Source organism: Ipomoea nil, unplaced genomic scaffold, assembly GCF_001879475.1.
Source record: "Ipomoea nil cultivar Tokyo-kokei standard unplaced genomic scaffold, Asagao_1.1 scaffold1043, whole genome shotgun sequence".
NCBI lineage: Eukaryota > Viridiplantae > Streptophyta > Magnoliopsida > Solanales > Convolvulaceae > Ipomoea > Ipomoea nil.
This window is the reverse complement of record NW_017617471.1, coordinates 4,074,675-4,091,129: the sequence shown is the minus strand read 5'-3', so window position 1 is coordinate 4,091,129 and position 16,455 is coordinate 4,074,675. Positions and strand designations below refer to the sequence as shown.

At 34.6% G+C, this 16,455-nt stretch overlaps 2 protein-coding genes across 2 annotated transcripts; one reads left to right on the top strand and one right to left on the bottom strand.

The window, feature by feature from the left end:
* Positions 1-900: 900 nt before the first annotated feature.
* LOC109181743 (casein kinase 1-like protein HD16) lies at positions 901-8,718 on the bottom strand. Its single transcript, XM_019331644.1, has 17 exons — positions 8,417-8,718; positions 7,250-7,730; positions 6,928-7,053; positions 6,771-6,844; positions 6,596-6,665; positions 6,463-6,518; positions 6,244-6,315; positions 5,911-6,005; positions 5,664-5,730; positions 5,464-5,593; positions 5,090-5,308; positions 4,847-4,977; positions 3,442-3,616; positions 3,259-3,349; positions 1,793-1,950; positions 1,501-1,689; positions 901-1,313 (listed from the first exon to the last, which is right to left on the bottom strand). The coding sequence occupies exons 2-17, from the start codon at positions 7,673-7,675 to the stop codon at positions 1,254-1,256; spliced, it is 2,139 nt and encodes a 712-aa protein (XP_019187189.1). The 5' UTR covers positions 7,676-7,730; positions 8,417-8,718; the 3' UTR covers positions 901-1,253.
* Positions 8,719-12,688: 3,970 nt separating this feature from the next.
* Positions 12,689-16,069, top strand: LOC109180866 (ADP-glucose phosphorylase). Its single transcript, XM_019330564.1, has 3 exons — positions 12,689-13,218; positions 14,875-15,165; positions 15,571-16,069. Exons 1-3 carry the CDS (start codon positions 12,742-12,744, stop codon positions 15,835-15,837), a joined length of 1,035 nt encoding a protein of 344 aa, XP_019186109.1. The 5' UTR covers positions 12,689-12,741; the 3' UTR covers positions 15,838-16,069.
* Positions 16,070-16,455: the final 386 nt, after the last annotated feature.

The following is a 16,455-nucleotide window of genomic DNA, read 5'->3' as shown; positions in this document are numbered from 1 at the left end:
ATATATAAATTAAAAGAAAAGAATAAATATTGCTATGTAATCATCCAAGTCAACAATTAATCGGAAGGGTTGGGAACCGGCTACTAGATGAAATTGAAGGTATTTAAAGCGTTGAGTGGAGTGATTGCAAAATTTAAGTTTGGTGGCCAATTTGACCCTTATTCTTTTATTATATATATATATATATATATATATATTGCAAATGAATGAATTAAACGTCAAAGATCCCGTCTTATTGTCTTTTTTATTCTTGGAGCTTCACATACTCAGAAGTGTGAAATTAGAATTTTGTTGAGTGTTAAATTGAAGTTGTCATTGAAAAGGTGAACACAAAGTCAAACTCAAAGTGGAAAAGAGGGAGAGAAATTATAGAGCACCACCAAGAGAATTTTGGTAAGTTTTCTCAATTTTTTCCTAGTTTTCATTAAAGTACATTGTAGTATTAACAACGCCTCCATTGAAACTTGATCTCATAATCTGCTATATAGAAGAAATCACTACATGCCATCTGAACACAAGGTATATTTACACTTTCTTCTTCCAAAAAACACAATTAACCTTGCTCTGAGAAGTTAGATGAGTTAAATGTAAATAAAACAAATATAAAAAATTATAACTAAACATAGGATTGAAGCTCACTAGCAATCTCTGTGGGTCTCTCAAGTAAAAAATCACAGATTTAAACTCCAGTGAGGACATTAACTCTTTGCGCTTCAATAAATTGAGTTGCGCTTCAATAAATTGAGAAAATATACATAGATAGATAGTACATTGTAATATAATCAGTAGTACTCAACAAAAATCTTGATTTTAAATTAGTCAAAACTCAATATAATGAAAATTTTACTTAGGTTAAATATCTTCGATTAACAAAGATGATCCAAATTAAGAGATTATATCTATACATGAAACAATAATAGTCAATACATTCCCTTAACCAGACAAGAGCATATAACGTTTCAATATTCACATTTCAGGGATTAATATAATATAACCTGAACAAAGGTAAAATGATCTAAAAAATGAAAAGAAAATAAAAACCATATTGACAAAGAATGTCAAATTATGTAAGTTACCCATTATAGAACTGAGATTAAGAATTTGGAAAGCTATCAATCTATCATTTCTGTCTTGACCTCCATAGTTCATTGTCAAGCTCATTTCTGGCCAACAGTTTCTGCCATCATAGAGTTGCAGCAAAAATGGCAGCAATTCTTTCTCTCTATAACTCACTCTTCCCAACTGCCTGCCATTCAGCACACAGTTCTGCCATAACAGACCGAAGCAATGTAGAGATTTCTCGACCACTTATCCTGAAAAATAAATTCCAAATGCATCGTTAGGAAAACGGATGATTGAGATTAGACGTCTGATTCTCGGGACCTTTGTGTATATTATCTTGCACGCAGAATGCACGTGCTGCCAAATATTTTCACGCAAGAACATTTCCACTAAGTTCACGATGCTAGACAATTTCGATTGATTATTATGTCATAATACCTTTACGTGTGTGCTTGGAAACGCTGATGTGCGTAGGGTTTCCTGCGCCTCATCATTGAATTTAAATTTCGGTATACTCAATATGAAGGCGGCTTGATCAGCGGTAGCAGCCATGGCCGTTATTCTGTAACCACTCTCCCATCGTCGATGAATTCCATCGCTTGGGTAAAGAAAATCAAGCTCTACTACCTGCAATAGTGTCCAGAAAGAGTACGGATGTTACGAGATGCTGTCTAGAGAAATGACAAAATATGGTAAGAACTAAGAATATAAATACAAAACACTTTCTTACCTGTTCAGAAAACCCGGCATTCCTGGACATCACCACGCACCAACGACTGCCAGCAGTAGCCATGGATGTGACATGGAAACCTTCTTTCCACTTTTTGTTTATCCATTTGAAGGGAAAAGAATCACCGACTTTGTAAGACTGTTGAGTATAGGGAGTTCCTAAACAATTCCAGGATGCAACAAAAGATAGGCATGAATAATAACGAGAGGGATAAGAGAAGGGGTGGGAAGTGCAACTTGTGGACTAAAATTGTGCATAGATAGTGCATGTCAGTAATAAATTCACCGTCATCATTAATATTTCTATATCCAAAATGAATCTTACATATATATACATAAATACATACATAGATGCGTATATGTATTTATTACCAACCACTACACCTCCCAAGAAACTAGCACTAATGCTTTCAAGAAGGCAGAATATCTTCCGAGTAGAATGTTTTTAATTTGACGGCTCATAAATGTGTCGGACACTTATAAAATACGCCCCCAACATTTTTCCAAATATGTATTGGACAAATACAAGTAATTAATGTCATGCATTTGGAAGTCAAAACATTTATTCCTTGCGAGAGTGGAAAACATTCCCATTTAGATTAGATAAGATTAAAGACTGGTTAACTAAGTTGAATTGTTCGTGGAAACTGGAAAAGTAATAGAATATTTATAATATTCCTAAAATGGAGTTAATGAAGGTTGATTAATTAAACTCGGAGATAATAGAGTTCCTAGATTTCCTATCATGTGTCCCCTATTTAGTATATAGAGTTAATGTCATCTGGGGTCCTCCGAGTATAGTAGTTTTGCCACGTTTAGTCCTAAACTTTCAAGTTAACCACTCGTGGTCCTTCAACTTTCAAGAAGCATTAATTTATTCAACAGAACGACATTTAATAAAATGTTATTTGAAGGAACTTCAAAGAATAAGAACAAATCGGCCATGCTAAAGATTATTCTGAGATGTAGGTATCTAATGCACATACAGAAATGGAAGGAAAAGATGTTGGTATATATGATTACCTAGTATACTTTTACACATGCATATGCTTGAATGCATTTACTCGTTAGTGTATCCCGACTGCATTGTTTCATAAATTTGAGACAAATACCAAGCACGTCGTTTTTCACTTTTGCCTTGTCTCATAAATGCTTCGTTTTCATGATTCTTAGTTTTCTGGTGCTTTATAAACCATGTAGAAGTTTTGGATCCTATTTATATATATCTCCATATTATATATAATAACATTTTCAACACTGCTGCATAATCATACCTAAGACAAAAACAGTTGCATAAAAAAATAGTGTATAATATTACAAAAATAGTGTGCGACTAGTGTGCGGTTAATGTGCAACTAGTGTGCAAATAAACAAGAACCAAGCAAAATTTTCCCTTTTTCGTAAAAAGTGAAGCAACATGCATGTGCAAATAGTGTGCAAATAAAGAGGAACAAGCAAATATCCAACCTTTAGACATAACGACCAATGAACTTCCATTATCCGCACCCGCTAAGGAGCTAATATAGTAGTTCTTTTCCCATTGCTCCATTATCCAATCCTAAAAAGAATCCCGAAGGTTATCAGTGGTCTTGAAAATATGACTGCCAACAATGTGAGCAAATTGAGGTACTATGTAATTTAGGAACCGACCTTATGAAGGAAGAGATCTGAAAGCTCAAAAAATTGTGAAGAGAAACCTGTCCCTCCATCCATGACTATGGCCCAAAGGTTTGCTGCAGAAGCCACACAGCTAATATATAAGCCATCTTCGTTACCCTTTTCTACATGTTGCCGGATCCTCGAGTCTGCAACATTGTAGTGATACCTAGAATCCAAAGAAGTAGTTCTTATGACGTAATAATGATACTTATAATAAAGTAAAATGAACATTGTCATATGGGGATAACTTTGGAAGTTTGAATCAAAAAGATGTATCCTCATGTTCAATCTTCTCATACATGTTAGGCACATACATATGCAAGCAAAGATGTTTTAATAAATTTATTAAAAAAAAAAAAAAACAAACAAACAAACATTTAGCCAAAACCATACTGCACAAGCATTAATAAAAGCTCGTCCTGCATTCTTAAATTGCTTTCCTTTCTTTCTGCGGATGTTGGGACAGGGAAAAATGTGTGCCGTCATTCAACCACATGAAAAAGATGTGTGAAATCACAATATTTTTTATGCAGTAGTTGCTTATGGAAAGAGTAAAATATTTTTTTGGCATTTAAAGTTCGTTCAAAGTTGAAATTAATCATCAATGTTTCCAGCCAAGTTTCCAACAATGCGTACACAGTATGTGGCTAGTCAAGGAAGCTTTTTCGGAAAACTAATGATGATAAACCATTAAAAGATCATTCCTCGGGCGCTCAACTTTGTCTAGTGACATGCACAAATGCATGCATGCACCACCTCAGAAAGCACCCAAGTGTCATGGCCCTGAGGACTTGTGTGCCTTGGCCCCTTGCTCTAAACGGGAAAACCATATAGTGGAAATTTTTTATGAATGCACTAATGTTTGATTGGAATTTTATCTACACACACTTTTAAAAAGAGCTAACTCAGACCTTGACAAATCAAATAACAGATCCATAAATATGAGAACCTTCTGCGTAGAGCATGGATACATGCAATATATATATATATATATATATATATATATATATATATATATATATACGAGTATCATAAATGGAGAGGAAAAGTCAAATTCAAGAAAATGTACAACCAAATTCAGATGTGATATGAAGCATCTTAATATAGTAAATATGTTGTTTTATTTGACAAGAGATTCAAGAAAATATCTATAGTATCTCCAGGTCAGCAATATCTATAGCAGTCAGAAATGTGGGTTCTATGGCTCAACAGTACCAGGTATATCTAAACAAATAATTGTTTCATCATAAAAGTTCATCATTTTATTTAAAAAGTTTTAAGAGCCGTGGTATTTGTATTGGGGCAAAAGATACAAGCAGAATTCTTAGCACTTACAATCGCATGCATCATTTGTCATATGCAAAAGAAGATTGGCATACTTTTACATGGAATTTACCTCTGCTTCATGGGGTGCCGTGCATTGTAAACTGAAATCCACTGGGTAGCAGGATTACCCAGTCGTATTTTCTTCCTCGGTTGCTCATCTTCATCCAAGTTGATTGTCAACCTTACCCGCTTCTGCCAAACCTGGCCACAGAAATGAAAAGCACACTATAGAACACCAGTAACTTTTAAAATAAAAATAGAAAATAAAAACCACCATCAGTGCAAATGATCAGATATAAGTAGACAGGTGAACCTTAAGAGCACCATCAATCCTTATTGGCCTGAGTGAAGTGCATGGCTCGATAATAGTATCAAAGAAAGATATAAGCTTTCCATAGTTTGGCTCTTCATCAAACTTCATATTTATTACAGCCTCAAGAAACTGTTGGAATGGAGCAGGACAAAAGCATTGCATCAACTCAGGAGAAATGGCCATCTTCTTTTTACAAACAAGAAAATTCTTGTTGTCACCCTGTTACATCAAAACAAAGTCAAGAAAATAAATAAATAAATAAATAAATAAATACGACGTACACAGAGAGAGAGAGAGAACCCAAGATAGTAATTAATCTTTATCAGCCAAGACAATCACTGGAACTACAGTTCATTCAGCAGTTATAAACAAACCTGACAGCCCTGCCATGGTAGCCTTCCCTTAATGAGGAATATCAGCGTGTATGCTAAAGATTCCAGGTCATCTCTTCGACTTCCAGTCCGGCCCAGGTGTGCATGTACACTTGCATATCTAAGTGTGCCCCTGCCAACAGAAACAGGTTTAATGCATATTCACTACGGGTTAAAATATCACCATGCAAAATTTTACAAACCTGAAAATATCAGGTCGCTGGTCATATTGAACATGCCGACCAGATCCTAAGTCTTTCCATCGAGATGCTGAATAAACAATGTTTTAGAAATGAGTACCATTTGTTTCAGTTAATCAAAGGAAGTAGAACTGCAAAAGATATGCTTGAACAATGGGGATAAACCAAAATAGCATAACCCTGTGTCAACTAGAGCAGTGCAAAATAAACAATGCTAATACACAATGAGAGAATATTAGATGCATCCTACCCAAACCAAGATCAATAAGATATAGCTTCTTTTCATCAGCAGTTCCAGGCTGACCAAGCAAAAAATTCTCGGGCTTGACATCACCATGCACAAAGCTTGATGTAGGATTATAGGAATAAGAAAGATAAGAAAAAATTAAAGTATAGCAAAACTCAGGAAAAAAAAATAATTATAATAACTACTTTGAAGTGGGAAGAAAATTAAGCAAAAGACAGTAACGAAGTGTCGAAGTACGCAACAATTTTAATTAAATATAAAGAATAATTTTTCAGGAAAATGTCAAATCCAAACTCATTGCCGGAATCATAGGTCAAAGAGAAGTAGAGAACTTACCCCTTCGCATGAAGCTTTTCAAGAATTGAAATTGCCTCCATTGCAATACAGGCAACCATACCTGGTGGCATTCTGTGGTATGCAGTGATAATTAAAAATGATATATATGCAGCTTGTGCTAGAAACCAATATGTAGGATTATGCATGTCTAGTGTCTACGTAAGTCAGCATGAATAGGAAAGACCAAAAGACACAAAAAGAGAGAAAGAACTATATTACGTTTGGCCTAGATTGTTCCAGACATCCCAAAGACTTGGTCCGAGCATATCCATAACCTGAAATGCAATATTTAGCAAACTTCAATACAAGAAAAGTAAGAATTCAAATACAAAAAGCAAATACTAACACTTACCATAATGTAAAAATCTCCCAGACGACCCTTGTAGTGAACCCATGGAATTCCATAGCACCCATTCACAGAGCTTTTCAATGAAAATTCAGGCATTTGACCATAAATTAGACATCTGAAGATTAGAAAAGATAAATAACCTGAACTTCAGATCTTAAAATTAAGATTCGATACTTACTTGTACACTTGCCACTCATTAGGAGGGTTGTAGTTGCAACCCTTACTATTTTGGTGTTCAAATTTTATTGCAACCTGCAAAAAAACATCATTGATTTATATTCTATGCATTACATTAAATAGGGCCTCACAAGCCTTAAAGAAGTGAGAAAAAGAACCTGAACAGCATCTGGTCCCGTTCTGCCCATACCACCAGTTACCCTTCTGCCAACATAGACTTGGCCAAAACCACCTTTGCCCAACTTCCTTTCAGTTATATATACAGGAGAATTTCCCACTTGCACCTAACATCCAATCATATAAGACATAAGATCATGAGAGGAAAGAAAATTGCAAGGCCGTAAACATAAAGTTATAATAAAATAAAGGTTCAATTTCACACCGTGATGCTTCTGGGCAGACATCCCAATTAAAATTCAATTTACATTTGTGTTTCAATAGAAATAAGGAACAAAGAGCAAAAAACAAGCAGGAAGATACCCTCTCAGGCACAGGAGTTGTATTTGCCTCTTCTTCAACTCCCATTATTTTATCTGCACTAGCGCCCTCGTTTGCTATATCTTTGTCTGCAGCACCTTCAATTTTATTAAAAGCTGGTTCTGCTATACCAATGGCAACAGCTTGAGGAAGAATCTTGCAATGCGGTGCGCGACCAAAGTCTATTGATCTAACTGCATCGCCCCTACCAGCAGCTACTGCTCTCCCACGACCTCCTGCTGAAGGCCCTTTCGGTGCAGCTGCTGCATTACTTCTACCTCGTCCCCTTCCTCTTCCACCTCCACCTCTCCTTCTGGTTCCATTCTGAGCAGGCAATGTCAAATTCTCTTCTTGGACAGCAGGTTGCTGGGCAGGCTGGATTTCACCAAGCCGCTTTGATCTCCGTAACCCACTACGCAATTCTGGCATTGTGACCCTTGGGCAAATCACATTCCAGTCCAATCACAAACTAAGCTGTCAGTCTCTGCATAAACACACAGATAATAACCCAAAATGAAAAAGATGTTATGGCCACGAATACCAAAAGCATCTGTACAACTTCAAACAGCATACAAGTAAATGTCAAACGTAATATATATGTAATGACATACTCTAGAAATGAAATTCAATGATGGGAATGACTATAAAGATCAAAACTTTCATATATAGAAAGGCAGATGTAAGCTGATAGATTTTCCTAACACTTTGTATATCAGAGAAGAGGAAAATGTATGTGCAAATTTATTCTTCAATACTTGATTTTTCCACAAATGAAGTGACACGGGAAGCAAATTGACCAAAACAACAAACGAACAACAAATTCATCGTTTACTTTACAAACTCAGGGGAAAAAAATATAGAATCTCCTTTCATAAATAACAAGTAACAGCATTCAATTCGATCAAAAGTGCTCACCTCTGAGAAGACAACAAAACAAAAATCAAAACACTTAGAGATCTTTCTCCAAACCGAAACACTGATAAAAAAAGAATTCAAGAAATTCAGATACATAAATTCAATCAGATTAAGAATCCAAGGTAATCAGAACCAAATCGACCAAAAACGGCAACATCATAACACTTTCCGTACACCCCGCCAAAAAGAAAATAAAATTAGAGAAAAAACAAACAAAAAGAAACAAGAAAAGCATTAAAATTGAAATGCGGCAACCTCAGAAACGGCGAATTCCGGAGGCTTTCTGTTCGGCGATGGGGTAAAGTCCGGAATGGATGGGTGTAGAAACGTTACGTTCTGTACAAATTGAGAATCGGTGAAGAGAAACTTTTGTTCGTCTTCTCTTCTGCATACGTATGCAATCCATATGGATGATGATTGTGCGTGTATATATATAGGAACATAAAAGAGTTTACGAAATCTTTGAACAAGGATTGCTGTAATCTGACAATGTGTATCGGTGGGGTGATGAGGTGTGCTGGCGGCCCTTTGGGTGTGTTGATTCCATAGCTTATGCGTCAGTTTCTCTCGTCTATTTATATGTTTACGCATTTTTTCCTCTCTTTTGTTTTTTTTTTTTTTTTGTTTTTCATATTATTTTATTGAGTTAATACCATTTGAGGTCCTCCGAGTATAGTGGTTTTGCCATGTTTAGTCCTAAACTTTCAAATCGACCATTTGTGGTCCTTCGACTTTTAAATTTAACCATTTGTGGTCCAAGTTAACCACCAATGGTCCTTCAACTATTAAATTTTGACCAACCATGGTCCTTTTAAGAGGACTACCACTGGTTAAATTTCGAAACTTGAAGGACCATGAGTGGTTAACTTGGACTATGAATGGTTAAATTTGAAACTCGAAGGACTACAAATGGTCAATTTGAAAGTTTAGGACTAAACGTGGCAAATCCACTCTTATTTTATTTCATTTACACCTCTACCGTCACCACTCAATCAATCACTCACCATTGCAATTTTTATCATTGGTTCAGTAGATAATATTTAGAGTAAAAGATTAGATGAAATACAAATAATACATTGATATAGAGATTAAATTAAAACAGTAATGTTCGATTTAAACGTGAATTAATCTGAATACAATACATAGAATGACTCATATAATTATAGTCTATTCATAACATTTCGTGGTCTAACAAAAATTATACAATATATTTTTTACATATGATGTGAGTTTGGCCTGACATATGTTTCAACCGATAAACTAATTTATATACAACTTTTAATATTTTTGTTGATAAAATTATAGGGCGAAGGGAAAGTATATTAATATGATAACCTAGGTATTATTGGTTTGTTCACATTTTTTGTTCTTGGAGGTCAATTCATATATAACGAGGTTGAGTTTTGTTAGTAAAAGATGTCACATATGTTGCTAGTTCACTAGCTAGCCATCGCATCAGTAACTCTCACTTGACATGATCTATCTAAACACTACGCTAAAAAGGCACCATATCAACTTTATCATCGGATCTTTAGTATGTTGTTGATGCCTTATATCATAAATAGACTTCGCTAATTTGGCAATGACTTCAATTTCACTATTTGTATATGTTAGTCGAGTTTGTTTTTAATAAATCATGAACTTCTTTTTTTTTTTTTAAGCAAATAAAGTATATTATTATTAAAGCAACGCAATTAAAAAGTTGAGTGGGTCATCAGTCCACTCAGAGTGAGATAACCCAGCTCCATTAACTGTAGCAAGGGAATGGGCAACTTGATTCATTTCTCTACGAATGTATCGTACTGAACCTTGCAACCAACAATGGAAGAAACAAGACGCTGACACTCATGAGCTATAGAGCCTATATGGGAACGATAAATGTTGGCATTCGAAATACTACTCCAACAAAAATTAAGACAACTTGATTCCACTCTAATATGCGTCAAGTCATATTGTTTGATCCACCTGAGAGCCTCCCGTACCACTAAGGCCTCCGCCATAACAAAGGTATTGAATACATCGTAACGGGCTGTTCCTTGTCATCTTAAACACCCCTTGGCCATAAAGGATAATAAAACCATATGTGTCAAGTCCCATTTACGGTTGAAGCCCATCATTTACTTTGCATAACCAACTAAACTAAACTAATCAGTATGTTGTGGTGCCCGGTGGTTTGCGTTCGAGCTACGACCCTAGTTTGTCATATGCACAGTATGAGTTTTCCATGCATTCCAGTTGACTTCGAAGGCTTTCCAAGCTGTTAATGGCGTCATGATACTTCTCCAAACATAGCTTGAGTTAGAACTAAGAGACGCATTTAAGAATGATCCCTTTAGAAAGTAGCGTGCCTAAAATATCTTAGTAACCAACGAGTCATGTTTCGTCAAAAAACGCCATCATTACTTTCCCATTGCTAAATTAAAATCATGCAACTGTTTGAAACTCAAGCCTCCCGCTTTCTTATGGTAGCACATTTTGTTCCAAGTTAACCAATGAATTCCTTCATTAGAATAACTGAACTATTGAACTCAATTGTTGCGTATAAAATAACATTTTCATTACTTCATCAAATTTTATCATTAGAATTGTATGATGTAGTGTATATTGACTCACCGATTCAAATTGTAATACACTATCACCCCATTATGAGACTAACACGAATTCAATTTGAATTACACTAGCATAGTTTAATTCTTATGGTTCAATCATATAACTCTTTGTTAGTTGTTCAACTTCAATATATATATATATATAGGCGGGTTCAGGTGCGGCAGTGTCTTACGGTGCGGCGATTTCTTTACGGTGCGGCAACACTAATAGTTCAACAAATATGCACCATCAACGTTAGGAAAATACACCACACAAAACAAAGTAAACAGAGCCCTGCATCATCAAACACACATCATTATGTGTGAGTAAAAACACCATACACTGTTCGGAAATACACCATTGGGGGTGGTGAGTTATATGGTGTATTTTTTTGAGTCTGTTGTGTATTTTGTGATGTTTTATTGCATTTCACTGTGGTGTGTTTTTCTTACACTGTTGGTGCATATTGTTAACACTGTTGGTATATTCTGAAATTCCGCCGCACGGGAAGACCCCGCCGCATTTGATCTTTATTATATATATATATATATATATATATATATATATATATATATATATATATATATATATATATATATATATATATATATATATTATGTTTTACTAGCAGTTGCGCGAAGCACAGTTTCTATTAAGCATGCCTTTAAGAGTGGGTGTAATTTCCTTCTTCTTCTTTTTCTTTTGATTTAGTTTGAAGGAGTTTTTAATAGAAATATTTTGTTTCAACATGAGATTCGTTGATTTAATCATAAGTATGAAATCATCATTGTTGTATTTATGAACGTATATCTAAAAAATGTGTTTAAAGGGAAGTTTTAATTTTGAATCCTGCCATTAATTAACTTTTCTTTTTTGGGGTGCATATTCAATGTTGTTGTTGAGTTGTTATGTTATTTTGTTGGACATGAAGATTTAGCAACATAAAGTATTATTTTTCATAATTTATTTATGCGATTAAGAAAAACTTATCATACATTTGCATAGCGTATTTTGAAACAATAAATCAATAAAAAATATACTTACACAGTTATGCAACCATATAATCCCTCCTTTTAGTATTTGCCATTCCTCTATTATCGCTTGCACAACTGACACATATTTATTAATAATTAGTATTTCTTATATGCGATGTGCAAAAAATAGGTGCCCAATATTAATATTTTATATTAAAATTTTAAATTTATTTAGATTTTAGATATTTAAATTATTGTAAATAATAATAATAATAATAATAATAATGATGTAAAACATTTCTATAAATTTAATATTTATATTTTAAGATATAGGTAAATATAATCTCAATATATAATGTGTATATTATTATTGAAAATAAGAAAATATATGATGAATGATGTGCATGGTAACAATAGTGAAAAAGATAACGGAAGTTATAACGGTAGGGGTATGTTTGTCCAAAATATTGTATAGTACAACATTTATAGCATAATGTATCATAAAACTTAACGGAAAAAACGGTCATAAATGAAGGGTATAACTTTCATCCACACTTATTATGTTTTTAGATTTGATATAAAATAACCAACAACGCAACTTTAGTGACAATTCAAGAACCACCAGAGCGTTTGGTAATTTCATTATTTGGTGGGCAAAAATAAATTTACTAAGAATTGAAAAGGAAGAAGTAATATAAATATTAAAATGTCTTTCTATAATAACAATTAAGGACAAATTTGTCAATAAACACTCAAACAAGCCACAAAGTGATATCATAAACTAAATTTGCTATTACTTTTTAATTTAGGACTAAAAGTATAAAATTTTAATGAAATAAAATTAAAAATCTATATCTGGGCCTCGTAAAGTACCAAATACTTATGGGCCGGACCAATTACTGTATAGGTTGGGCTGAGGAGGCCCAGTCTAATCCACTTGGAGGAGAAATACTTTCATATTGCGACTATGGCTTTTCTCTTCAAAAAACTGCGTTAGCAGTAGAGTATAGCACAACAATGGCGGGAGCAGAATCTCCGAACCAGAGCTCAGAAATCCGAAAGGACGGAATCAACGACCGATGGGTGATATTCTCGCCGGCGAGGTCTCGACGTCCGTCGGACTTCAAGTCCAAATCGAACCCTAATCCTAATAACCAATCGGAGTGCCCATTCTGCAAGGGCCACGAGCACGAGTGCGCGCCCGAGATATTCCGCATCCCAGCTGATTCTACCTCAGATTGGAGAATCAGAGTCATCCAGAACCTCTACCCGGCTCTCAACAGAGACCTGCATTTCCAGAATCGGAATCATGAAGGTTCCTCGCATGGCGACGTGTCAGTCAGTGGGTTCGGGTTCCACGATGTGGTGATCGAATCTCCGGTTCACTCGGTTCATCTCATCGATCTTTCGCCGGCTGAGGTCGGGGATGTTTTGCTGGCTTTCAAGGCTAGGATCGATCAACTTCGCATGAATGATTCCATCAAATATGTTCAGGTTTATTTTATTTTTCCTTTAAAAATAATATGAGCATTCTACAACTATTTATAAATTCTCATTATATCATTCCTGAACTATGGAGTATCTATAAGTTATTTGGGGACTGGAATTATTGGTCACCGTTCGAAGAATGGAAGCTCAAAAGAAATTGATTAAGATCAGTTGCTTCTTTCCATTGATTTTTTCGTTTTTTTCTTGGCCTAATGTCTGAAAATGTATGTTGAAATAGTAATATGAAAACTTAATGAGGAGTTGAGGACATTGAGTCTTTGTGCGGGCAAACTTTTGAATTTTAATGGTAAACTCTGAGAGTTAATTGATGGAGTGCATATAAAATTTAAAACGCATAAGTTGGCTTGCCGAGGACTAAGGCCTGGAAGAGCATTTCTCAGTCCAATGTAAGCTCAGTTTTTGAGGGGTATAGATGGTTCCACCGTGAGACTATGTTTTGGCTCATTGAAAGATAACAGAGAAGAAAACTTTTGTACTTCCATGTTAGGTGGTTCCACAGTTAGACTAAGCAAATTATGTTTCCTCATCTTGATTGGTAAGGGAAGAGAGGAAGTGATACTTCTTCCAGCTTCAAAGGATTGAGAATGTTGAGCTGCATCCCCCTCCATATCTTCATCCTTTATTGATTTTGTATCCAAACCGACAAGATAAATGGCCTTTGCTCTCTTCTTTAAACTTGGCCTACTGTTCTACTCTCGTCTGCCAAACATATGAAGAATATGATTGAGGCATATAGCTGGAACTGCTGGAGTCTTGATGATAATTTCTGTCTATTCAGAATTCATTTTAATAATTAATACCATATCAGTTGCCATTTGGACATATTTATAATTATTAAGACCTCCCTCAATCCATTGGATCTTAATTTTGGCATTTTTTCCTCTGCTAAATTATTTGGCTAGGTAACCTTTTTTTTTTCCCTTAATCCTGACCTCCCAAATTTAAATTTTGTATTTTGATAAATACGAAAACTTGCCCACCAATACCAATAGTTTACGTATCCATGTTCCATGTGTAAAATATTATTCTCTAATCCATATTTGTACAGTGCAAGGCGCGCGCACACACACAAACCTTGAAACATTTTGAGAATACCTGGACATAGTATGCATACATGTCATCAACACTTCATTTGAATCATTTAGCCATTGATTTGGAATATGATGAATTTCATATTCCATTTCTCTTTTCTTTTCTTTTCTTTTTTTGGTAGTTTTTCGATTTTCCTGGTTTTTAGCTTTGTTGAAACTTCAAACAATCTAGTGGAGCATAGCTTTCACTCTGAGGTCTAACTAGAAGCAACAACTGGTTTTTTGGCAGCTTAGTTAGTTAGTTTTATTCAGTATGTTTCAGGCATGGGGAGCAGCTTAACTATACACAAACCTGTGACATACACTGCATAAAGTTTCTGTTTATTGTTTCTAATGTTATTTATATTTTATATATGGTAATGATTGTTGGCATTTTCTAATGTATTATAGCTATAATAATTGTTCGGTTTGTTCCCAGACCTTTACCTGCTATGGTGACCCTTCCCCAGACACACATACATAAATGATACATATGTGTTCACACCTTTCAGTTTGTCTCAATCATGAATTTTAGTCTTTAACATTGGGTTTATTCGTGTTGGCTTAGTAGGTCTTTAAAAATCATGGAGCCTCAGCCGGAGCATCCATGAGTCATTCTCACAGCCAGATGATTGCTCTTCCTATAGTTCCTACTACAGTTTCTGCTCGTCTCAACAGTATGAAGGAATATTATGAGCAGACAGGGAACTGTTCCCTCTGTGATATTCGTGTGGATGACCTTATAATTCATGATTCAACTCATTTCAAATCGGTGGTTCCATTTGCTGCTACTTTCCCCTTTGAAATATGGATAATCCCTCGGGATCACTCAACTTATTTTCACGACCTAGATAGCGAGAAGGTAATTGATGATTTTTTGTCACTGAACTTATAGTTGGGTGGGTAAATTAGTAAAGACTAAATGGAATTTAAACTGTTCTTGATACCAATAGAATCTTTTAATCATTCAAATAACATTACCTATATTTACATGCACCAGAGTTATAGTCTAATCATGGGGGAGTTATGGAGTATATACTTAAGTATACTCAAATGATCTAAAATGCAACTATTTGCTGTCTGTTTGAATTGTTCATTTCCCTTTTAACATTTACATTAACCAACTCCGTATTTTTTTTAACCATTTCACTTTTCCCACTATATCTCTTTTGAATGGTTTAATAATGTTTAACATTTGTTATCAAAAAATAATGTTTAACATTTTATGTACCACAAAAATAATGTTTAGACTTTTTTAACCGTGCAGGCAGTTGATCTTGGAGGGCTATTGAAATTTATGCTCTTGAAGATGTCCTCACAGCTGAACAATCCACCATTCAACTTCATGATTCACACCTCTCCGTTCCAGGTTGATCCTTCATACCTACCTTGTTGCCACTGGTTTCTCCAAATTGTACCCCAGCTATCCGGGGTGGGAGGGTTCGAGTTAGGAACGGGATGTTATATAAATCCCGTTTTCCCTGAAGATGCAGCCAAAATATTGCGGGAAGTTAAAGTGCCAGACCAGAAATGAATCGTTGGCACGCACCATTGTTGTTGTTGTATAACACTGATGGAAGAGAGCACTAACTATATTGGTGAAAGGAAAGTCAGCAGATCAGGCATGGAAGTGTGTTAGTACTGAATATGCTTCCTCATATGCATATAAATTACTTTTATGTTTGATCTTCAAATTAGATCTGATATTAATAATTATGGAATTTCTACAGCTTTGCACCTAATGCTAATGGTGTCCTGTTTGTATCTATCATGTGTTTTTGATAAACAACTAAAGATTACACCTTCATCAAACACAAAATATTGCAGGACATTGTATAACTTTTCATAATAATAATAATACTCCATTCGTCCCATTTTATATATCTGACTTGACTGAAGTTGTTTTTAATTCAAAATTTGATTGAAATTATTTTAATTCAATTTCATAATATTAAGTTTAATATTAATGTATAAAAATTATATATTTAGAAACTAAATTTAAAATAAATATTAAACAAAAAATTTAAATTTAAATTTAAAAATTATTAAAAATACTAAAGAAAATAAGTAATGAAGAAAGAGTTAGTATGAATGTATGATTAACTCTACAAAAAAAAAAAAATAATGTATGATTAATAAATAGTAAATATGA